This window comes from Gobio gobio (assembly GCF_949357685.1).
Source record: "Gobio gobio genome assembly, chromosome: 2".
NCBI lineage: Eukaryota > Metazoa > Chordata > Actinopteri > Cypriniformes > Gobionidae > Gobio > Gobio gobio.
The window spans coordinates 5459508-5484106 of NC_137098.1; the positions used below are offsets into that span (position 1 = coordinate 5459508).

Here is a 24599-nt window from a genome sequence, read left to right on the forward strand (position 1 = left end):
ACTCACGGGAAAATCGTTCCGGTGTGAACAGGCCTTGAACTGTCTAACTCCAATCTAAAATTCAGTCTCAGAAATCCTTGAGGAAAATGCCATGATTGTCCAGGCTGCTAGACCAACACAACCAATAAATAAATAAATTGAAATCGCTGCACCAGTGGTCTCATTTGATTGCATTTTAGTTTCCATGTAGTGATTCACTGACCTCAAAGTAGAGGCGAATTCTGCATTTTCTGCGGCAGATTCACTTTTCCAGACAGGGACAAATGAGGCAAAACCTTTGTTTTCCATGACATAGTGCAAACTCAGTGTCCATTCTCTGTTACCAGCACTTTTTTTTCCAGGCAATTTACCACTCTTCAAGAAATCCTTAACGGAGAGGATTTACACTTGAAAAGCTACGTTTGTTTTTTATAGAACCATTTTCTTGCTAGTGATACATATGAGTTTATCGATAACTCCCTTTGTGAAGAACAAACCTGTTATAGAGTAAGATGTCAGGCTTCCAGATCTGACTGTCAGGGAATCTTACACTCGTCACTCCAGGATATTCAGAGGAGTTCCACTGGAGGTAGTAGTCATACCAGTACTGAAATAAAGAGACAAACAGTGGATCCCTTAATGAACAAAAGTCCAACAGGAACAACATGGATATTTATGCTTTAAAAATGTATGCTGGTGCAAACTGAATTAGGCATGTGAACTTGAACCTCATCAGAATCTAAAGAGCTTTTCTACACATGCCCACACACATACCGGAGCAAGAGAAATGCATGTTTTAGGGCAAAAAAGATTAAACATGACTATGAATTCACCCAAGCCCACCAGATGCCCCTATGGGCGGGTAAGAGAAGCTGGAGGAGACCCTCTGGAAGAGAGGGAACCAGGGTGTTTGTGGCGGTCACCCAAGCCCAGCATAGGCACAGAGTAGGCAGTCAGAACCTGGGTGTTCAAGGCAGTCACCCAAAATAAACCAAGTCCCAAAAATCCAAATGCACCTGGGAGCTCCATGCTCTCAGACCTCCCCGGCCAACCCAGGGAGGATGCCTCGTCCTGGGCACGGTCAGATGGGTGGGGCCCTGTACATCCACCAGCTGGAGTGCCCTTGATCTCCACCAGAGGGCACTCCTTATCTCATCATGAACTACATTTCCCATAACTCTTTACCTGGACTCATAATACTTCATTACTTCCACCTGTGTCTCATTATCTGGTTAACTTTGTCTTTATATGCCCTGTGTTTTCAGTTATTTCTGCGAAGTCTTGTATGTTATTACCATAGACTGTAAAAAATATGGACGTAGTGTCCGTGACGTCACCCATAGGATTCTGACGAGCCGTTCTGAAGCGCAAAGTAGGGACGAGATGGCCATTGCCATCTTGGCAGCGTGTCATCGCACGTCACTCCCGGATAACAGAAAATGGGCAAAAAGGCGGGACGTGGGCGGAGCTTAAGTGACGCGATAACTAACAGACAGCAGATAAATGGCTATCCACCTGTCACTCGAAGTGGCCACGCCCTTAATTATGCAGAACTTTAATGCTTTATATAATGTAAATGAATGAGTTATAAAAAAATTCACCCCCCTCACAGTTGTCTTGAAGGGCAAAATTAGCCTTATTGACCAAAACCACAATTTGTACCAGGCTGTAAACATGTTTTATTCTGCTGTAAAGTTGGCCATTTTAACATGGGGCTCAATGAGATTCTGCTCCCTTCTGGAGCCTGTCCCTAGCGGCCAGTCGATGAATTGCAGTTTAAGGCACTTCCGTATTGGCTTCAAGAGAAACTGCAGGAGGTTGCCGCTTGCTTGGTTATTACACTGCCCTTCTGAGCGTTACCAAAGACTATGGATATAGAAAGACGGTTCAGTCCTATTACTTATGAATGGACGAAACTGCAACGCGGAATAGTCCCGCCTTCTAAAGTAAAAGAGCCAATCGCTGATTGGTAAAGTCATTGCATCACTGCAGCTGCTGTTAGAAGATCCAGTTCCCGGAGACTCGCGCTTAGGACTGCACATGCGCATTGGCTAGTCTAGCCTGAAAAATACGCCTTTTTAATGGTATTTGATAATAGCACAACATTTATGGGACAGTTCATATTAGATTTTGTTCGGCAAGCAGTTTTTGAGATTCCAGTATTCCCCGTTCAAATCGATTGGACTTGTTCTTGAATGCCCAAAATAGCTGCATAGTTGCAAATATGGCCGCCTAGTGAACAGTCTTGCCTTGGAAAGGGACTTTGGCGTTACCCTGGTTGCATGTGTCTTTTTTGATTCTCTGCCTGTTTTCTGGATGACCCTTTTGCCTGTGTTTTCTGTTGCTCTTTTGGATTGTTTGCCTGTGTGTTGACCTTTTGTCTGTAATATGGACTATAAGGCATTAAGATATTATGAATAACATGACTTTCTGCAAAGCTGCTTTGAAACAATGTGCATTGTGAAAAGCGCTATTCAAATATATTTGACTTGACTTGACAGTGAGTGTTGGTGTCTTACCAGCTGTAACCAAATGTTGGTTGTAAGTACTTGGTTCTTCTCATCCTGTAGATAAACAAAGATGCACTTTTATAAAAAAAAATCTGAAAAGAACTACTTCCAAAATAACTTAAGACACAACTCAGACATCAACATAGAGTCGGCCCAGATCCGGCCCACATCTGGTACGCGTAGAATCCAGATGTGCCAGATGTGGCCCGGATCTGGGCCGACACTATGTTGCTGTCTTGGAAGGGTCAAGAAGAGTATTCTTTAGCAAACTTTTTACTGAAATTATATACTTTAAAAGAATATAAGTGCAAACTACATGTAATGTTTTTGCACAATTAAATGCATGTCAACTGCAATTAAATGATAGTTGAAATTTTAAATGCTTTAAGTTATCTGTAAAACTGCCAGTTGTTCAGCTGATGAAACATCTTTCAATATTGGCAAAAACTCCATGAAAGAGTTGAATGATGTGGAAGTGTTCTGAACAATTCAGGTTTTGTGGAAAATATATAACCTTCACAGGTAAACAAATTTGCTAGGATTATCCTAAAGCATCGTTCATGGTCACATTTTATTAGGGAATATTCAATATTTCATCTCTTACTATTGAATTAATATACTTACCACATCCATAATCTGCATGAGACTGAAGGTGAAATACACAGTGAGTGAGTGGGTGTCATTAAACACAGGTCTCTCCAGTGGGTTGTAGTCTTTCATCAGGTCTCTGTAGAGTCTCCTCTGATGCTCTCCCTGAAGTGACACTGCCAGAATAATGAACAATGTGACACGGTTGCAGAGTTTCACCTTCACTGCTAACTGCTTGCAGCGTGAAGGGAATGAGACATTCAAGAGAATGCTTGCGAATCAACAGAGACAGCTGCTCCAGCTCATTTGGAGGTACGCATATTGATCTGAAGCTTTTCTGCTTGGTTTCAGTGATTAAATCTCCACCAGGAAGTCTGACTGATTAGACTCAAGCACTTTCCTTAAGTATGCATCTAACTCCCTGTTTGAACTATTTTTTGTTTTAACATTTGCCAGATTTGGACAGCAAACAGTATAGTACTTTCCAGATAACTTTGATATAACTCATCAAGATATGAAGATATTTTTGTAAGTATAGAAAGCAAATCATAGTTAAAAAGGGTTAGTTCGTCCAAAAAGACCCTTATGTTGTTCCAAACCTGTAAGACTTTCATTCATCTTCGGAACACAAATGAAGATCTTTTTGATGAAATCTGAGCGCAACTACCACTTTGATGCTTCAAAAATATCATAAACAGATTGTAAAACGAATCCATATGAATTGAGCAGTTTAGTCTTTTAGACTTGTATTCACATATAAACATTGATCAGCAAACATAAACAAAAGCTCAACCAAACCTGCTTGATGCACAAGAATGAACCTCATTGGTTCTTGCTGAAGCTCAAACGTGATGCGTAACACGAAAATGAACCTCATTGGTTCTTGCTGAAGTTCAAACGTGCTGCGTAACACGAGAATGAACCTCATTGGTTCTTGCAGAAGCTCAAACGTGCTACGTAACACGAGAATGAACCTCATTGGTTCTTGCAGAAGCTCAAACGTGCTACGTAACACGAGAATTAACCTCATTGGTTCTTGCTGAATTTCAAACGTGCTGCGTAACACGAGAATGAACCTCATTGGTTCTTGAGGAAGCTCAAACGTGATGTGTAACACGAGAATGAACCTCATTGGCTCTTGTTGAAGCTCAAATGTGATGCGTAACACGAGAATGAACCTCATTGGCTCTTGTTGAAGCTCAAATGTGCTCCGTAACACGAGAATTAACCTCATTGGTTCTTTCTGAAATTCAAACGTGCTGCATAACACGAGAATGAACCTCATTTGTTCTTGCTGAAGCTCAAATGTACTCAGTAACACGAGAATGAACCTCATTGGTTCTTGATGAAGCTCAAACGTGCTCCGTAACACGAGAATTAACCTCATTCGTTCTTGCTGAAGCTCAAATATGATGCGTAACATGAGAATGAACCTCATTGGTTCTCGCTGAAGCTCAAACGTGATGCGTAACATGAGATTGAACCTCATTGGTTCTCGCTGAAGCTCAAACGTGCTCCGTAACACGAGAATGAACCTCATTGGTTCTTGCTGAAGCTCAAACGTGATGCGTAACATGAGATTGAACCTCATTGGTTCTTGCAGAAGCTCAAACGTGCTCCGTAACACGAGAATGAACCTCATTGGTTCTTGCTGAAGCTCAAACGTGCTGCGTAACACGAGAATGAACCTAATTGGTTCTCGCTGAAGCTCAAACGTGCAAAGTAGCACAAGAATGAACCTCATTGGTTCTCGCTGAAGCTCAAACGTGCTCCGTAACACGAGAATGAACCTCATTGGTTCTTGTTGAAGCTCAAACGTGATGCGTAACACGAGAATGAACCTAATTGGTTCTTGTTGAAGCTCAAACGTGATGCGTAACACGAGAATGAACCTCATTGGTTCTTGCTGAAGCTCAAACGTGATGCGTAACACGAGAATGAACCTCATTGGTTCTTGCTGAAGCTCAAACGTGATGCATAACACGAGAATGAACCTCATTGGTTCTTGTTGAAGCTCAAACGTGATGTGTAAACCCAGAATGAACCTCATTGGTTCTTGAGGAAGCTCAAACGTGATGCGTAACGCCAGAATGAACCTCATTGGTTATTGAGGAAGCTTAAATGTGCTGCGTAACACGAGAATGAACCTCATTGGTTCTTGAGGAAGCTCAAACGTGATGCGTAACACGAGAATGAACCTCATTGGTTCTTGGTGAAGCTCAAACGTGATGCGTAACATGAGAATGAACCTCATTGGTTCTTGCTGAAGCTCAAACGTGATGCGTAACACGAGAATTAACCTCATTGGTTCTTGCTGAACCTCAAACGTGATGCGTAACACGAGAATGAACCTCATTGGTTCTTGCTGAAGCTCAAACGTGATGCGTAACACGAGAATGAATCTCATTGGTTCTTGCAGAAGCTCAAACGTGATGCGTAACATGAGAATTAACCTAATTGGTTCTTGCAGAAGCTCAAACGTGATGCGTAACACGAGAATTAACCTCATTGGTTCTTGCTGAAGCTCAAACGTGATGTGTAACACGAGAATGAACCTCATTGGTTCTTGCTGAAGCTCAAATGTGATGCGTAACACGAGAATGAATCTCATTGGTTCTTGAGGAAGCTCAAACGTGATGAGTAACACGAGAATGAATCTCATTGGTTCTTGCAGAAGCTCAAACGTGATGCGTAACACGAGAATAAATTTCATTGGTTCTTGCAGAAGCTCAAACGTGATGCGTAACACGAGAATGAATCTCATTGGTTCTTGAGGAAGCTCAAACGTGATGCGTAACATGAGAATGAACCTTATTGGTTCTTGCTGAAGCTCAAACGTGACGCGTAACATGAGAATGAACCTCATTGGTTCTCGAGGAAGCTCAAACGTGATGCGTAACACGAGAATGAACCTCATTGGTTCTTGAGGAAACTCAAACGTGATGCGTAACACGAGAATGAATCTCATTGGTTCTTGCAGAAGCTCAAACGTGATGCGTAACACGAGAATGAACCTCATTGGTTCTTGATGAAGCTCAAACGTGCTCCGTAACACGAGAATTAACCTCATTCGTTCTTGCTGAAGCTCAAACGTGACGCGTAACATGAGAATGAACCTCATTGGTTCTCGAGGAAGCTCAAACGTGATGCGTAACACGAGAATGAACCTCATTGGTTCTTGAGGAAACTCAAACGTGATGCGTAACACGAGAATGAATCTCATTGGTTCTTGCAGAAGCTCAAACGTGATGCGTAACACGAGAATGAACCTCATTGGTTCTTGCTGAAGCTCAAACGTGATGCGTAACACGAGAATGAATCTCATTGGTTCTTGCTGAAGCTCAAACGTGATGCGTAACACGAGAATGAATCTCATTGGTTCTCGCTGAAGCTCAAACGTGCAAAGTAACACGAGAATGAACCTCATTGGTTCTTGAGGAAGCTCAAACGTGCAAAGTAACACGAGAATGAACCTTATTGGTTCTCACTGAAGCTCAAACGTGATGCGTAACACTAGATTGAACCTCATTGGTTCTTGCTGAAGCTCAAACGTGATGTGTAACACGAGAATGAATCTCATTGGTTCTTGAGGAAGCTCAAACGTGATGCGTAACACGAGAATGAATCTCATTGGTTCTTGAGGAAGCTCAAACGTGATGCGTAACACGAGAATTAATCTCATTGGTTCTTGAGGAAGCTCAAATGTGATGCGTAACACGAGAATGAATCTCATTGGCTCTCGCTGAAGCTCAAATGTGATGCGTAACACGAGAATTAATCCATTTGGTTCTTGAGGAAGCTCAAACGTGATGCGTAACAAGAGAATGAATCTCATTGGTTCTTGAGGAAGCTCAAACGTGATGCGTAACAAGAGAATGAATCTCATTGGTTCTTGAGGAAGCTCAAACGTGATGCGTAACACGAGAATTAATCTCATTGGTTCTTGAGGAAGTTCAAATGTGATGCGTAACACGAGAATGAATCTCATTGGTTCTTGAGGAAGCTCAAACGTGATGCATAACACGAGAATGAACCTCATTGGTTCTTGCTGAAGCTCAAACGTGATGCGTAACACGAGAATGAACCTCATTGGTTCTTGCTGAAGCTCAAACGTGATGCGTAACACGAGAATGAACCTCATTGGTTCTTGAAGAAGCTCAAACGTGATGCGTAAACCCAGAATGAACCTCATTGGTTCTTGAGGAAGCTCAAACGTGATGCGTAACACGAGAATGAACCTCATTGGTTCTTGGTGAAGCTCAAACGTGATGCGTAACATGAGAATTAACCTCATTGGTTCTTGAGGAAGCTTAAATGTGCTGCATAACACAAGAATGAACCTCATTGGTTCTTGAGGAAGCTCAAACGTGATGCGTAACACGAGAATGAACCTCATTGGTTCTTGGTGAAGCTCAAACGTGATGCGTAACATGAGAATGAACCTCATTGGTTCTTGCTGAAGCTCAAACGTGATGCGTAACACGAGAATGAACCTCATTGGTTCTTTCTGAAGCTCAAACGTGATGCGTAACACGAGAATGAAACTCATTGGTTTTTGGTGAAGCTCAAACGTGATGCGTAACATGAGAATTAACCTAATTGGTTCTTGCTGAAGCTCAAACGTGATGCTTAACACGAGAATTAACCTCATTGGTTCTTGCTGAAGCTCAAACGTGATGCTTAACACGAGAATTAACCTCATTGGTTCTTGCTGAAGCTCAAACGTGATGCGTAACACGAGAATGAACCTCATTGGTTCTTGCTGAAGCTCAAACGTGATGCGTAACACGAGAATGAATCTCATTGGTTCTTGCTGAAGCTCAAACGTGATGCTTAACACGAGAATTAACCTCATTGGTTCTTGAGGAAGCTTAAATGTGCTGCATAACACAAGAATGAACCTCATTGGTTCTTGCTGAAGCTCAAACGTGATGCGTAACACGAGAATTAACCTCATTGGTTCTTGCTGAAGCTCAAACGTGATGCTTAACACGAGAATTAACCTCATTGGTTCTTGCTGAAGCTCAAACGTGATGCGTAACACGAGAATGAACCTCATTGGTTCTTGCTGAAGCTCAAACGTGATGCGTAACACGAGAATGAATCTCATTGGTTCTTGAGGAAGCTCAAACGTGATGCGTAACACGAGAATGAATCTCATTGTTTCTTGCAGAAGCTCAAACGTGATGCGTAACATGAGAATTAACCTCATTGGTTCTTGAGGAAGCTTAAATGTGATGCGTAACACGAGAATGAATCTCATTGGTTCTTGCTGAAGCTCAAACGTGATGCGTAACACGAGAATTAACCTCATTGGTTCTTGCTGAAGCTCAAACGTGATGCGTAACACGAGAATGAACCTCATTGGTTCTTGCTGAAGCTCAAACGTGATGCGTAACACGAGAATGAACCTCATTGGTTCTTGCAGAAGCTCAAACGTGATGCGTAACACGAGAATGAACCTCTTTGGTTCTTGCTGAAGCTCAAACGTGATGCGTAACACGAGAATGAATCTCATTGGTTCTTGAGGAACCTCAAACGTGATGCGTAACACGAGAATGAATCTCATTGGTTCTTGCAGAAGCTCAAACGTGATGCGTAACACGAGAATGAATCTCATTGGTTCTTGCTGAAGCTCAAACGTGACGCGTAACACGAGAATGAACCTCATTGGTTCTTGAGTAAGCTCAAACGTGATGCGTAACACGAGAATGCACCTCATTGGTTCTTGAGGAAGCTCAAACGTGATGCGTAACACGAGAATGAATCTCATTGGTTCTTGCAGAAGCTCAAACGTGATGCGTAACACGAGAATGAACCTCATTGGTTCTTGCTGAAGCTCAAACGTGATGCGTAACACGAGAATGAATCTCATTGGTTCTTGCAGAAGCTCAAACGTGATGCGTAACACGAGAATGAACCTCATTGGTTCTTGCTGAAGCTCAAACGTGATGCGTAACACGAGAATGAATCTCATTGGTTCTTGCTGAAGCTCAAACGTGATGCGTAACACGAGAATGAATCTCATTGGTTCTCGCTGAAGCTCAAACGTGCAAAGTAACACAAGAATGAACCTCGTTGGTTCTCACTGAAGCTCAAACGTGATGCGTAACACGAGAATGAACCTCATTGGTTCTTGCTGAAGCTCAAACGTGCAAAGTAACACGAGAATGAACCTCATTGGTTCTTGAGGAAGCTCAAACGTGCAAAGTAACACGAGAATGAACCTCATTGGTTCTTGAGGAAGCTCAAACGTGCAAAGTAACACGAGAATGAACCTCGTTGGTTCTTGCAGAAGCTCAAACGTGATGCGTAACACGAGAATGAACCTCATTGGTTCTTGCTGAAGCTCAAACGTGATGTGTAACACGAGAATGAACCTCATTGGTTCTTGCTGAAGCTCAAACGTGATGTGTAACACGAGAATGAACCTCATTGGTTCTTGCTGAAGCTCAAACGTGATGTGTAACACGAGAATGAATCTCATTGGCTCTTGCTGAAGCTCAAACGTGATGCGTAACACGAGAATGAACCTCGTTGGTTCTTGAGGAAGCTCAAACGTGATGCGTAACACGAGAATGAACCTCATTGGCTCTCGCTGAAGCTCAAATGTGATGCGTAACACGAGAATGAATCTCATTGGTTCTTGAGGAAGTTCAAATGTGATGCGTAACACGAGAATGAATCTCATTGGTTCTTGAGGAAGCTCAAACGTGATGCGTAACACGAGAATGAACCTCATTGGTTCTTGCAGAAGCTCAAACGTGATGCGTAACACGAGAATGAATCTCATTGGTTCTTGAGGAAGCTCAAACGTGATGCGTAACACGAGAATGAATCTCATTGGTTCTTGAGGAAGCTCAAACGTGATGCGTAACATGAGAATGAATCTCATTGGTTCTTGCTGAAGCTCAAACATGATGCGTAACACGAGAATGAATCTCATTGGTTCTTGAGGAAGCTCAAACGTGATGTGTAACACGAGAATGAATCTCATTGGTTCTTGAGGAAGCTCAAACGTGATGCGTAACACGAGAATGAATCTCATTGGTTCTTGAGGAAGCTCAAACGTGATGCGTAACACGAGAATGAACCTCATTGGTTCTTGCAGAAGCTCAAACGTGATGCGTAACACGAGAATGAATCTCATTGGTTCTTGAGGAAGCTCAAACGTGATGCGTAACACGAGAATGAATCTCATTGGTTCTTGAGGAAGCTCAAACGTGATGCGTAACACGAGAATGAACCTCATTGGTTCTTGAGGAAGCTCAAACGTGATGCGTAACATGAGAATGAACCTCATTGGTTCTTGAGGAAGCTCAAACGTGATGCGTAACATGAGAATGAACCTCATTGGTTCTTGAGGAAGCTCAAACGTGACGCGTAACACGAGAATGCGAACAAAAGTCTAAATTAAATCTGTTCATCATATAAAGCGATCGAGTCACACGTGTTTGGAATGACATAAAGGTGAATAATTTTCATTTTTGGGTGACTATCCCTTTAACTCTAGCTTTTCTCCCAAAGGTCAGTCATCTAGCTGTCTAATAAAAGGGATCTTTCTCTCACTGTAATTCCCTTAAGATCCCATCCATTCATAATCTAATTCCACGAGGACATCCTCTAGATTACGTCAGGCTTTTTCTTTCTTCTGAGATGCACCTGTTATTCATGAGAGATGAGAGAGCTGGACTCGTTTGCCAGAGTCAGAGACACTATATTGTGCACCAAGACAAAGCATCCAGTGTGTCCACATACTGAGGGACACTAATGGAAGTGCACTCAGAAACTTACCGATAAACGAATTAGTGCTAACAGAGCGAGACTCTAATTATACAAACCATGGCAATTAGAAAAATTAAGATAAACTCCAAGCTAAGCAGATTCAAGCCACTTGATAGACGACACACATACACTTGCCAACATAAACCATGACCTTACATTTGGTCAGACCCAGTAAATACGGTCCTCACCTATTAACTCTGGCCTGCATCCTCATATAAACAGCCTCAAAACAAAACACCAATTTTAGCATCTGAAATATTGTAATCCAAATTCAACACACACATGTAACACTGTAATATTAAGTAAGCAGGGACTATTATTGAACATTTTGACTTAAATAATTTTGACTTAAACAATAATTCCACAAAGCTCACGGTTATTATATAATCAAATGTTCATTAGGTTTCTTACCACTCCATAGGCAGGTTGTAGTGGTAAAATAAAGAGTATATTCCCAAATTCCCATGGTCCTATATAAACATTAATTTATGCTTTATGTGATGTCGTTTTTTGTAGGTTTGTGGGAAAGAATCTCTCTCTGCATCCCACAGGCAGAAGTGAGTAGAGTCTCATGCAGCAGCATCAACAAAAAAGAACTAAGCTCCGCCTCCTCCATCTCTCTCTCTCTCTCTCTCTCTCTCTCTCTCTCTCTCTCTCTCTCTCTCTCTCTCTCTCACACACACACACACACACACACACACAGTTTTTCATTCCAATAACAAATATAGAAAATAAACAATAATGATAATTCTCAGCATAGTGTAGCTCTACTTTTCTTCATCATATATTTCTTTACACGTGATTAGGCAATGGGAAAACATTCCGGAGTTATGGGATTCACTATAGTTCAGGATCTATTTTATCAGCGCACTCTAGTCTACTACAGGCCTCATTCTGCACAAGGCCTTTGATTATGGTTCCCTAATATGGTTCATACATTTCCAAAGCAACTGCAATGCCACACATGAGGTTTCCTTTAGGCTTTCTCTTCCTTCAGCTCCTGGTGCTGCATGATTTGGGTGTGAGATGTAAGAGCAGAGACTTGGCAAATGAACCACCAGCCTGATGAATTCAGCTCTGCAACTCAGCACATTGAGAAGAGGGATCTTAAAGGTGTACTCTGTGAGTTTTTTGCCAATTGAAAAAACTTTAAAACTGAAAAATGAATGGCAGTTTTGAAAGATCTGTTTTGTGGGCTTTTGACTTTTTGTTGTTGTTGGATTTAGATGATTTAATCATGTGTGCATTAGTTCTTTTAAATGGTTTAAATCCAAAAGTAGTGTACATTAAACACTAGTTTTCCCTAGGGCTGGTCGATACGACCAAAAGTACACCAATCAGGCATAACATTATGTCCTAATATTGTGTTGGTCCCCCTTTTGCTGCCAAAACAGCCCTGACCCATCGGGGCATGGACTCCACTAGTCAAGTCAACTTTATTTATATAGCGCTTTTAACAATGTAGATTGTTTCAAAGCAGCTTTACAGTGTTAAACAGGAAAATAATGCAGCATAATTTTATTCAGCTCTACAGTCATTCTGGAGAAAAAGCCGATGTCATCAGTTCATTTCAACTATCATACAGTGACAATGTGGGCTTTAGATCAGTAATTTAGTTTATATGGTTAATTTAGTTTAATAATTAGATTTATTTGGATATTTAGTTGAAAAATGTTGTGTGAGCACGCCAAGCCAGAGGCAAGACCCCTGAAGGTGTGCTGTGGTTTCAGGGATGGGCAGTATTTCAGAAACATGTATTTGAAATGCAAAATAGTATTTTGTATTTTAAAGCCTTTGGAAAAAAATCGAATGTAATTTGTATTTAAATAAATTTTTACGAGTTATTTAATGCGTATTTGGCATGCTGTCCGGGGGGAGGGCTTCGAGCTCGGATTTAGGCCCGAACTCAGAGTATACTCACACTTATATGTGAAGTTTTAGTAACTAATTTCGGGAGGAGCACGTCCAGATAATTAAACCTAATTAAACCCAAGTGGAGCACATCAAGCCAATCGATTTAATCAACAACAAGAGGTGTACATATACAGCATATTTACCTTCTTTCGTTGACCGTTTTTATTTTTAGCATCCCTCCACCACCCCATCTCCTCACTTTGATTTAATAAACTCTCATTAGACGTCAACACAATCCATAATAAAATACAGTCTAGTTCTAGACTATCTTATCATTGATACTCTGGGTTCGGGCCCAAATTCCGAGCCCGGACAGCAAAATACGCATAATCTTTACTCCATTTAATCTGATGTAAGTGTGAACTCGTGAAGTAAGTGGTTTAGAGTAAAAAGTGTGGAGAAGGGGGGGTGGAGGGTTGCTGAGAACTGTCAACAAGCGGAGGTAGAACTGCTGCATATCTATATACACCTCTATTGTTGCTCTCCACCGGTGTCAATTATCTGAACATGCTTCTCCCGAACCTTGTTAATAAAACATCATTTAAGATGAGTATTTTCAAAATACTCAAAATACTTTGAGCCAGTCAACCTCTTTATCAGGAGCTGTTTTCATGCAACAACTAGTTCAGACCAGACACGCCCCTCCCCCAAACCCAACATTCATGCACAACTTTTCTGGAATAAGGATGTCATGGTCAATTCTACTCATAGCTGTCAACATTGAACATTGAAAATAAGGGAGATTTCCCGGAATCCATCCACAAAATAAGGGATTTTTTTACATGATTCTTACCCACAAACTTAAAAAAAAAGTCTAAAGAGTTTATAACTACACAAAATATTTCGATTTTGGCCGTCAGCATCCTGATCCATCATCGCACATCACACTCATCTACTCAACTCTCCTTGAAGTTTACTTCCCGCTACTTTTTCCCTCTTCCTCCCGCCCGCGGCTGCAACTGTCTTCTTCTTCTTCGATAGTAGCCTAAGCCAGTGATTCCCAACCTTTTTTCAGTCATTTTATCATACGTTACGCTAGGGGTGTAACGGTACAGATTGCTCACGGTTCGGTTTGTATCACGGTTTTAGGTTCACGGTTTCGGTACTGTTCAGTATTTGCTATGTTCAGGGAAAAAAGGACTACTGTCAAATTAAAAAAAAGAAAATAATGAGAACAAATCATTTAAATACAGGCAGCAGCACAAATAAATACTATCGAGCAAAGATACTAATAAAATAAACTATGCGTTTCAGGTTTTTCAGGTACGTCTAACATTAGTTTTCAGGTACAGAAATTTATCAAATGTAAAATAGCATTGCATATTTGACTGTATAAATTAAAGATTAATCCTATTAAACTTACAAAAGCTATTCAATCAAGAGCAGTGAGTGATGCCCTTGTCTTTTGTTTGACATTAAACAGACAGCAGTAAAGGCTACTGCCTCTTTAAGACCTCGGATATGCGTCGTCTTTTCTGGACTGTATAAAGTTTACTTAAGCCATATACAGACTATGTCTGCTAGAATACTCATCAATATGGACATGTTGACATACTTTTTGCGTGAGTTTGTCCGTTCAAGAGCAAGACTTGAAAGCAGAGGTGGACAGTAACGAAGTACATTTACTTGAGTACTGTACTTAAGTACACTTTTTGAGTATCTGTACTTTACTGAAGTATTATTTTTTAGGGAAACTTTTACTTTAACTTCACTACATTTGAAAGACAAATATCGTACTTTTTACTCCACTACATTTCTATCAAGGTCCTCGAAGTCAAAAGTCGTTTCTGTGGCAGCTTTGCAAGTCAGTGGATGATTTTTTTTTTCTTCTTTTAAAAGTTTTTTTTTTTTTTTGCAAAATGTAAATGTCTGGGAGAAAGAGAAGCAAAGACATATGGATGAATCTGAGAAAGCATGATGAACGAGCTCAGTCTGTTTTTTTGTGCCTCTGAGATGCCAGAGCACGAGTACTGAATAGAGCTTTCTTTTGTGTGTTTTTTCGCACTTAAACAGACCAATACACACAAAATGTCAAAATTTTCATTTTGGAAAATATTCACATAAACAGTTGGGGGAATATCGGATGTGTATCAGTGTGTAGGATTTGTGCATTCTGCCTTAAAGTGACAGCAGCTTTGTAAAAAGCTTTGTAACTTTGAAGTATTTAAATTAGTTCAAGGTGGTCGTTTGCTAGCATGTTGAACCATGATGGCATAGTGTGCATTTATACAACAATGCAACAATAAAATAATGCATTGACATAAAAAAGGAAATTTACTTTTGATACTTAAGTACTTTTAAAAGCAAGTACTTCTGTACTTTTACTTAAGTAAAAATAGTTTTTAACAACTTTCACTTGTAACAGATTAATATTTGACCAGTAGTACTTTTACTTTCACTCGAGTAATGGAGTTGTGTACTTTGTCCACCCTTGCTTGAAAGAGAACTCAATATTTGCGCGCTGAGAGACGTGTGCGCGCTCTCGGATGAGTGCACAGACAAATTTTCTCACAGCGCGCACCACTTCTCATTCGCGTCTTCTGGCACTAAACCAGATAGTTGCGTGTTCTGAGTTAACACAATCAGAACGTAAAAATACGGGATATTTTACGGGGAAATACTAAACCGGGAAGACAACGGGAAAAGAGCTAAAATACGTGAGAAACCCGGAAAAAACGGGAGGGTTGACAGCTATGATTCTACTTGTTGATTAAAGTAGCTTGTCAGATGTTTTTGAAGCATGAACGTTACTGCATGTTAGGGATGGGGGATATAATGTGACAATACATATAGTAGCGATGATATAAATTGTGAATCGATGGAACTTTTTCTAAATCGTTTACATGGATAGGCCTATCGGGGTAAGCAAATATATCTGTGGAGCTTTTAGTGGGCAGGAATAATTGGAATGTGGAAAAAGAAGCAAGGACGAATGAGTTATTGATGCGATTTGTGTTATTATAACTGCAGCGAAAGGAAATTCAAATTCACACTTGCACGTTGGCAGGCGTTTTTTTTGCACGCACGCTCCGAGAGCTACAAATAGGCCTACACTTTTGACTTTTTTAACGCGGCAAGCGGTGGAATCAGCACAGTTGCCGCTTTCTCTTTAGCTTTGTGCAGTTGAAGCTACTGCTGCCAACACATTTTCAGGGGAAGTTGCTAAAGGCAGATCGAGTTATGCTTTGTTATGTGCTATGACGTCGTTATGTAATCGCAAGGCAAAAGTACGCCATTATGTAACGCATAGATATTATTGAAATGCTAATTTTGATTTGTTTGTAAAATAAATTAAAGCAATGGGTTAGTTGATATGTACGGAGCCCCACACATGACGTGCAAGAGGAAAAATAAATAAATTGTGCGCAAAATTTACTAATTTGTTCCCTCGATTTGCTAAACCGTCCACGCGATTCACTCATTTGTTCTCTCAATGTATAAATCGTCTGCACCATTTAGCCTACTAGTTTTTTCCTGAATGTCACATGCAAACTTCCGTAAATATGCTACCTAAATGATCTTCCGATTTTTACAGCGATTTCCACAGCAATCTTAAGGAATTACGAATGAACCGCTCGGCCTATTGAGCTAGCTTTTATGTGCGTTGTTTGGATTAGAGTCACTTTCCCTTTTGATGGAGACTGACCACTGCAGACCGGGAACAGCCCACAAGAGCTGCAGTTTTGGAGATGCTCTGACCCAGTCGTCTAGCCGTCACAATCTGGCCCTTGTCAAACTCGCTCAAAACCTTACGCTTGCCCATTTTTCCTGCTTTTCCTCTGTTTCATCCTCTCTTCCCTCACCAACACACTTCTAATCTCTGAATGTAATACCGCAACGGACACTTTATGTTCCATTTTAAGCATTATATAGGGGATAGGGAACGATTCAGACTGTGCACTATATAGGGGATAGGGAACGATTCAGACAGGGCACTATATAGGGGATAGGGAACGATTCAGACAGTGCACTATATAGGGGATAGGGAACGATTCAGACAGTGCACTATATAGGGGATAGGGAACGATTCAGAAAGGGCACTATATAGGGGATAGGGAACGATTCAGACAGGGCACTATATAGGGGATAGGGAACGATTCAGACAGTGCACTATATAGGGGATAGGGAACGATTCAGACAGTGCACTATATAGGGGATAGGGAACGATTCAGACAGTGCACTTTATAGGGGATAGGGAACGATTCAGACAGTGCACTATATAGGGGATAGGGAACGATTCAGACAGTGCACTTTATAGGGGATAGGGAACGATTCAGACAGTGCACTATATAGGGGATAGGGAACGATTCAGACTGTGCACTTTATAGGGGATAGGGAACGATTCAGACTGTGCACTATATAGGGGATAGGGAACGATTCAGATTGTGCACTATATAGGGGATAGGGAACGATTCAGACTGTGCACTATATAGGGGATAGGGAACGATTCAGACAGTGCACTATATAGGGGATAGGGAACGATTCAGACAGTGCACTATATAGGGGATAGGGAACGATTCAGACAGTGCACTTTATAGGGGATAGGGAACGATTCAGACAGTGCACTATATAGGGGATAGGGAACGATTCAGACAGTGCACTTTATAGGGGATAGGGAACGATTCAGACAGTGCACAATATAGGGGATAGGGAACGATTCAGACTGTGCACTTTATAGGGGATAGGGAACGATTCAGACTGTGCACTATATAGGGGATAGGGAACGATTCAGATTGTGCACTATATAGGGGATAGGGAACGATTCAGACTGTGCACTATATAGGGGATAGGGAACGATTCAGACAGTGCACTATATAGGGGATAGGGAACGATTCAGACAGTGCATTATATAGGGGATAGGGAACGATTCAGATAGTGCACTTTATAGGGGATAGGGAACGATTCAGATAGTGCACTTTATAGGGGATGGGGAATGCTGTGCGTTTCAAGTGACTTCAGTGTGGCTTTAAGGTAATAACTTTGCAACTAGCCTACATGTCAACTACATACAAATCACCTGCAATGAAATTTGCTCAACTGTTACACTTTGTTAATAACATTCGCAAAAAGATATGATGGTTTGATCCCACTTTATCATAAGTGTTCTTAAATATGGAATACCATTTGATATACAATGCACTTATTATGAACATTAATAGACCATTCTCGTTAACTGCTTATACAAAGGCATATTAGCTTTATACGAGCCAAACAATACCAACAGTAACCAGCAGAGGGAGCTGTCAGACTGATGATTCCACGTGATCAGACCCAGACGGGCGCGCGCGCTCTCAGCTCACACAACACATTCAAATCGGTTCAAAAATCCGATGTCAACCAGTGACTGCAATATCTTGTACATTTGACATAACCTACATGATATATATGTTCTTAACCCTTTTTTAAACGTTTAGATGAAAAGTTTGTGTGGATATTCTATATCAATTTAAACCTGCGAATCTGCTGATTCAAATGTTTCAGTTCTGCCGGTTCTGCCATTTAAAACGGTTTAATATCACAAATCAGAGGTAAAAATGTACTTTATTACCTATTTTTTTATATTATATAACTGATATACACAACCATGCTACAAATAAACAGCATAGTTTTATTAGCGTTATAATATTTATTTAAAATTAGCATAAGTCACGTAGGCTACCTCACCAACAATTAAAACTGCCTCACGGGTGTAATATTCATATATATTTTTTTAATATAAACATAATTTGTGTCCAGTAAGCACTCATTAAAACTCATATTTATTCAATTGCCTACCAACTCCATGGCACATTAGCCTACATTTCCCTTTTCGTGAATGTATATTTTATTTATGCTATGGTATTTTTGTTTATTTCTACTTTATTTGTTGTAGTATTTCTCTGTGCACAAGAAGCTTCTGTCAACAAGAGATTCTGTAAAAAAGATTATATGATGATAATAAAGGTTACACTTTTACTATAGGGTTATAGGGTAGGATTAGGGTTTGGTTGAGGATTAGTACATGTAATTATGCATAATTTGCTGTTATTACTATGGTAAGTACATGTCACATGTGTAACAATGACACTGTAAAATAAAGTATTACCGTACTTCAATTTATAGGTTTCAATTTATTTTAAGATGTCATTGTTACAGTGAAATGTACTGAGTAATATTAAGTAACTACATGTACTTACTATAGGGTTAGGGTAGGATTAGAGTTAGTCACATGTAATTATGCATAATTTACTTTTATTACTATGTAACATATGTATCAATGACACTGTAAAATAAAGTGTTACCAATAATTATAATAGGCTACAACTCAAACTCAACTTATGTGTTCTATGGAAAAATACAATAAATGTTAGACATTAAAAAGCTGATTTGCTGAAGATGCATTCATTTCCGTCACTCAGTCTGGCTTTTTAGTCATAATAAATTTGCACAAAGCAAACTGGCTGTTATTGGAAATGAGAAATGAGAGTCTCTGACAGCAGACTGTCCCACACTGAGTGTGACTGCACATCTGCCACTGTTACCTGAGATCCCAGTCAAGACTCCAGTCAGTTATTTATCATGCACTGGCACACTTTAATATGTGTCATTATGCTCAGGATTCCTTTGATACACATTAAACATTCAGTGTTTTTCCTCTTCACAGGGCATCCGAGAACAAATGTGCAATGAATTCTTTCTAAAATAGAAACAGAAAAAATGGGGGAACTGACTTGTGTCTATGAATATGAAAAATGGAAATGGAGAGGTATGAGACGGCACGTAATGACCTCCACAAGGGCTGGAGAATAATTGAAAACTCTGATCAAGCCGGTTTCGTGGATCAATATGATCATGCTATGAGGGCTCAGACATTTCATTGTGACACTGAGACAGTCCAATTTATCATGACACATAACAACACGTATATATAAATACACATTGCCCAAAGTTTTGGGACGCCTGCCTTTACATGCACATGAAGTTTAATGCCATCCCATTCTTAATCCGTAGGGTTTAATATGGAGTCGGCCCACCCTTTACAGCTCTAAAAGCTTCAACTCTTATGGGAATTCTTTCCTCAAGGTTTAGGAGTGTGTTTATGGGGATTTGTGAGGTCAGGCACTGATGTTGGACGAGAAGGCCTGGCTCTCAGTCTCCGCTCTAATTCATCCCAAAGTTGTTCTATCGGGTTGAGGTCAGGACTCAAGTTCCTCCACACCAAACTCGCTCATCCATGTCTTTATGGACCGACACTTTGTGCACTGGTCAGTCATGTTGGGACAGGAAGGGGCCGTCCCCAAACTGTTCCCACAAAGTTGGGAGCATGAAATTGTCCAAAATGTCTTGGTGAAGCATTAAGAGTTCCTTTCACTGGAACTAAGAGGCCAAGCCCAACCCCTGAAAAACAACCCCACACCATAATCCCCCCTCCACCAAACTTTACACTTGCAGTCAGGCAAGTCCCGTTCTCCTGGCAATCGCCAAACTCAGACTCGTCCATGGGATTTCCAGACAGGGAAACGTGTTTGGTCTCTCTAGAGAACACGTCTCCACTGCACTTGAGTCCAGTGGCGGCGTGATTTACCCCACTGCATCCCACGCTTTGCATTGCACTTGGTGATGTAAGGCTTGGATGAGCTGCTCGGCCATGGAAACCCATTCCATATAATTTTGTGTGAATTTGTCTGTTCAATTGCAAGAAGATGTGAAAGACAGCTCAGTTTAGTTGTGACGCGCTGTCTGAGAAGCGGCTTTCTGGGCGTGCTCAGAATGAGTTCCCTTTCGCTTCTCCGGCTTGAATATTTAAATTGCAAAGTCTTAAACTTTCGTGACAATGCAGCGCTGACCTGTCAACTGTCCTGAGTGTCGTTCATGTTTGTTCACGTTCATGCATTGTTAGAATTCATAAAAATGTTACCAGCCAACTGACAGCATTTCATATGCTCGCCAACACCAGTCTTTACTTGCATTTGGCGCTTGGATAGTGTTAATTTTAAGCCTATTCAAAGATGCAATATTTTACAGTTCCTTGTAATTGAATGAATGTTTTATAAGGAGTCATACAGTACTGTTACACTGCAAGAAAAAACATGTCCTGGCAGAAATTGGGTAAAACACCTGTGAAAGATCAATATGGAAAATTCGTATTTTTTACAGACTTTTCTTAAAGTGCACAACAAGTGCAAACATTCATTGATACTCAAGAAGGCAACACACACCATATGAAGTACCAACAGGATGTGGTCGTTTGTAAACAGGAAGATCAGTGTAAATGATTTGTCTTGTTGGAAATATGTAAATATTTAATGTAGGTTCTGAAAGGCCGTTGAAAATAAAAAATAAGATCCCTTACATTTGCATCATCTGTAACGGGCTGAATAACATTAGGAGACAAATGTGATTTGCAAACGTAGGTATTCAACTGTATATAACATTATATTATATGTAATCTGCACCATTGTATAAGGCATGTTTCTATGCTAGAAGCTCAGCCTAGGTAAGTATATTTAACACTATATCCATATATTTAAGTGCTAAAACAGTATTTTCTTCCTGCCTATTATACAAAGACTTTAAAAGGCTGTGTGGGTGTGTAATCTGGACGTACATTCGCCATGCTGTCATGGTCAATGAAAGGGACTTTGCTGTTGTCGAGTCCGTTTTGAGAATTCAGTGTTTTGTGACTTGGCGCTGCAGGTGGGAGTGTTGTCTTCTGGTCACATAAGCAAAGGCTGCATTTTTTGCAAAAGGCTATTGGTGGGGTCACTTTGATATCCCATCAATCACAGCCGGCTCCACATTGTAATAGCTCCCTAAGCAGTCATTGCATTGTTATAAATACTTGGCCAGAGCGACCAGCCAATGCAATTACTGTGTTTAAGAGAGCCTATGGACATGTAACAAATGCCCTTAGAACATAATTGCATTGCTAGGGGTTGCTTTCTGGTCAGGTCTGAAATTATGCTTCTTTGGATCGATTTCATTCAAACAGGCACGATTTGAATTGAAGACTAGGAGACAGCTGCAGATTAAAAAAGATGAAAGATTCATTCATTTACTCTGGTCCGACTGCTGTTTGTAGAGCAATGAATTTTAACAGTTCGTTAAAAGCCCCTCCTGAAATGCGCAATGTGCTCTGATTGGTCGGCTGGAGCAGTGTGTTGGGATTGGTCAGCATTTGAGCATGTTTGGGAAATGTCCCGTCCCTTAACATAACTACACGTTTAAACGCACTACTAACTAACTCAACCAGGCCCCGCCCCTTTATTTTGCATATGCCTTTTTAAATGGGGAATATTGTGACGTGTTCGTTCCCGAGAAAAAACTCAAGACTACAAGCGAGACATTTAAAAAAAATACAAAAACTCCATAAAACAGTGAAAATTACATGATCTAGGACCTTTATTCAGTGCTTGCCATTGTCTGTCCCTCACAGCCTCGTTTTCATCTGCGTTAAATTCAATATATGGCGTCTAAACCGACTAAGGTCTATTAGGAGCAAGGCAGTAGCAATAATCAACAGCAGCATCATAGCATATCTATTCCCGCCAAGACCAAATACATTAAAGGTAGGGTAGGCAATTTTCGAAGCAATAGCGAGCTAGCTCTGAAAGCATGAGATCATAGATCATTGAATCTGATTAGACCGTTAGCATCTCGCTCAATAGGCTAAGTTCTGCCAACATAACCAACGTGAAAACCTGCTTGCACAGGGAGCGAGCTGGGACTATTTCAATTAAATTCTCTTTTATTCTCACATATCATAATACACAAGTGTACTGGCAGTGAAATGCTTAGGTGCAAGTCTCTTTTACATGGCAGTATGATCAATTAGCAATATACATAAATAACAATAACCACATTTAATAAAGTGCTACGATGTATTGCTAGCAGTCTAATGTCTCGTAGTCTACTGGTATGGGCCCTAATACTGCGATACCTTCTGCCAGACAGTAGCAGTAAAAGCAGATCATGGCTCGGATGGCTGGAGTCTCTAATGATCTTTTGTGCTTTTCTCACACATCGCTGGGTGTAAATATCCTGGAGGGAGGGAAGCTCACCTCCAACAATGTGCTGAGCCGTCCGAACCACACTCTGCAGGGCTTTTCGTTTGAGAGTGGTGCAATTTCCGGCAGTGCAATTTTTATTTCCAGGCGCTGTGTAATATCCAGTGTTGGGCAAGTTACTTTTAAAAAGTAATTAGTTACAGTTACTAGTTACTTCTTCCAAAAAGTAACTAAATTAGTTACTCAGTTACAAATTTTAAAAGTAACTAGTTACTTAAGAAAGTAACTGTTGCGTTACTTTCAAGTAAAATTTAATTTTAAATGCTCAAATGTGACCCCACCTCTACCCCTCTTTAACGGAACTTAAAATACATGTGCATGTTCAATTATTTATGATAAATCTGAATATTATAATGAAATGGACACTTAATACAATACATTATTAACAGAAACATGAAACATATGTACACATCTAAAATTTTTTTTGCTGTGGGACAAAGTGAGACTAGCCTCCAATCAAATGCCATGTATGTAGATATTATGTTTATATAGTGGATCAACGCAAATAACACAATAGATGTTTTGGAACTTTTGATATTTATTGCCCCTCAACAGGCCACAACTGGGCAAAATTAAATTAAGCTTGTTAAGCAATATACCAAAAATAATTAACAAATATATACACTCTTTGTAGTGCAAATAAAACAAAAATTACTGCAAAAATACTGTACTTCAAGTAGAACAGTGTAACAATATTAGGTGCTTTCAATGTAACTGGAAAGTGCAATGTATAGCATACCGAAGGATATAAACAGGTAGGTAATACATAAAAAAAAAAAATACATCTCCATAAAAATAAATCTCGTACTCTGGCCATTGACAATCTTACTTCTCCTTCGGTAGTCATGGCCACTAATTTCGTGGAAGCATGCAACGTTGAAAGATGTTTGAGTAAGTTTGAATTACTTGACACTGACGTGGATAGGCACTTTTGCCCAGGGCATAATGTGCATTTCACGATTACATTCGTTCCTTTAATTTCTTGAAGGAAAAAGTAATGTCTATACTTCCATTTAGAGAAGGCTACTTTTGGATTATTTGGGCTCGTCGCCATACCTGTCTCTCGTTGACTGACTGACTTGTGTTGTTCCTTCTTGTGTGTCCTGTCCTGTCAGACTATGCGTTATTATGATGAGTCGTTCGCAATTCATGAGCATTACTAATGATGGGTCGTTCGCGAATGACCGTTAGTGATGATGGATCGACTCGTTCGCGAATGAGCTTTTGATGGGTCGTTCGCGATTCGCGAATGAGCCGACTCTTTTAGGTGAACGTCGCATAAGGTGAATTGCTCGCATATCTGAAGAGTCGACTCTATTTATTTTTTTTTTTTACAAATTTAGCCTATAGAAATTAAATAATTATGTAATAAAAATTGAAATATTATAGTCCAAGTCATTTAAAGAGCCGTTTGTGAGCCAAAAGAGCCGGCTCTTTTCAGTGAGCTGAGTCAAAAGAGCCGAATGTCCATCACTACTATGCGTGCTTTCGAACACCTGCCCAACTCTACCTCTGATTGGCTTACAATTTAAATTGTACTCTACCTCAGCCAATCGTCAGAATGTATGCGCTTGTCTCGTGCTCTGCCCACTAACCAAGGAAGAACAGTAGAACTCGCTCAGAGATCTAGTTGGTCTGATGAAAAAAAAACAGCTTCATCAGTTATAGTAACGCGCCGCATTTTTTGGCAGTAACGGTAACGGCGTTATTAAGATGAGAAGAGTAATCAATTAGATTACTCATTACTGGAAAAAGTAATGCCGTTAGTAACGCCGTT

General features: G+C 40.3%; 1 protein-coding gene across 2 annotated transcripts in view; it reads right to left on the reverse strand.

Annotated features, from left to right (window-relative positions):
- The window catches only part of chrna7a (cholinergic receptor, nicotinic, alpha 7a (neuronal)), a gene marked incomplete at its 5' end in the record, with an annotated part of 31726 nt that extends 20398 nt beyond the window's left edge, over window positions 1-11328 (reverse strand). Inside the window, 4 exons of one of the 2 annotated variants that reach the window (XM_079837912.1) lie at window positions 477-586; window positions 2499-2543; window positions 3114-3253; window positions 11274-11328. In XM_079837912.1, coding sequence (XP_079694038.1) covers window positions 477-586; window positions 2499-2543; window positions 3114-3253; window positions 11274-11328 — 350 coding nt within the window. Of the gene's footprint in view, window positions 1-476; window positions 587-2498; window positions 2544-3113; window positions 3377-11273 lie in introns of those variants that run through there. The other variant, XM_079837911.1, reaches the window with a different exon arrangement.
- Between the last annotated feature and the right edge of the window lie 13271 nt (window positions 11329-24599).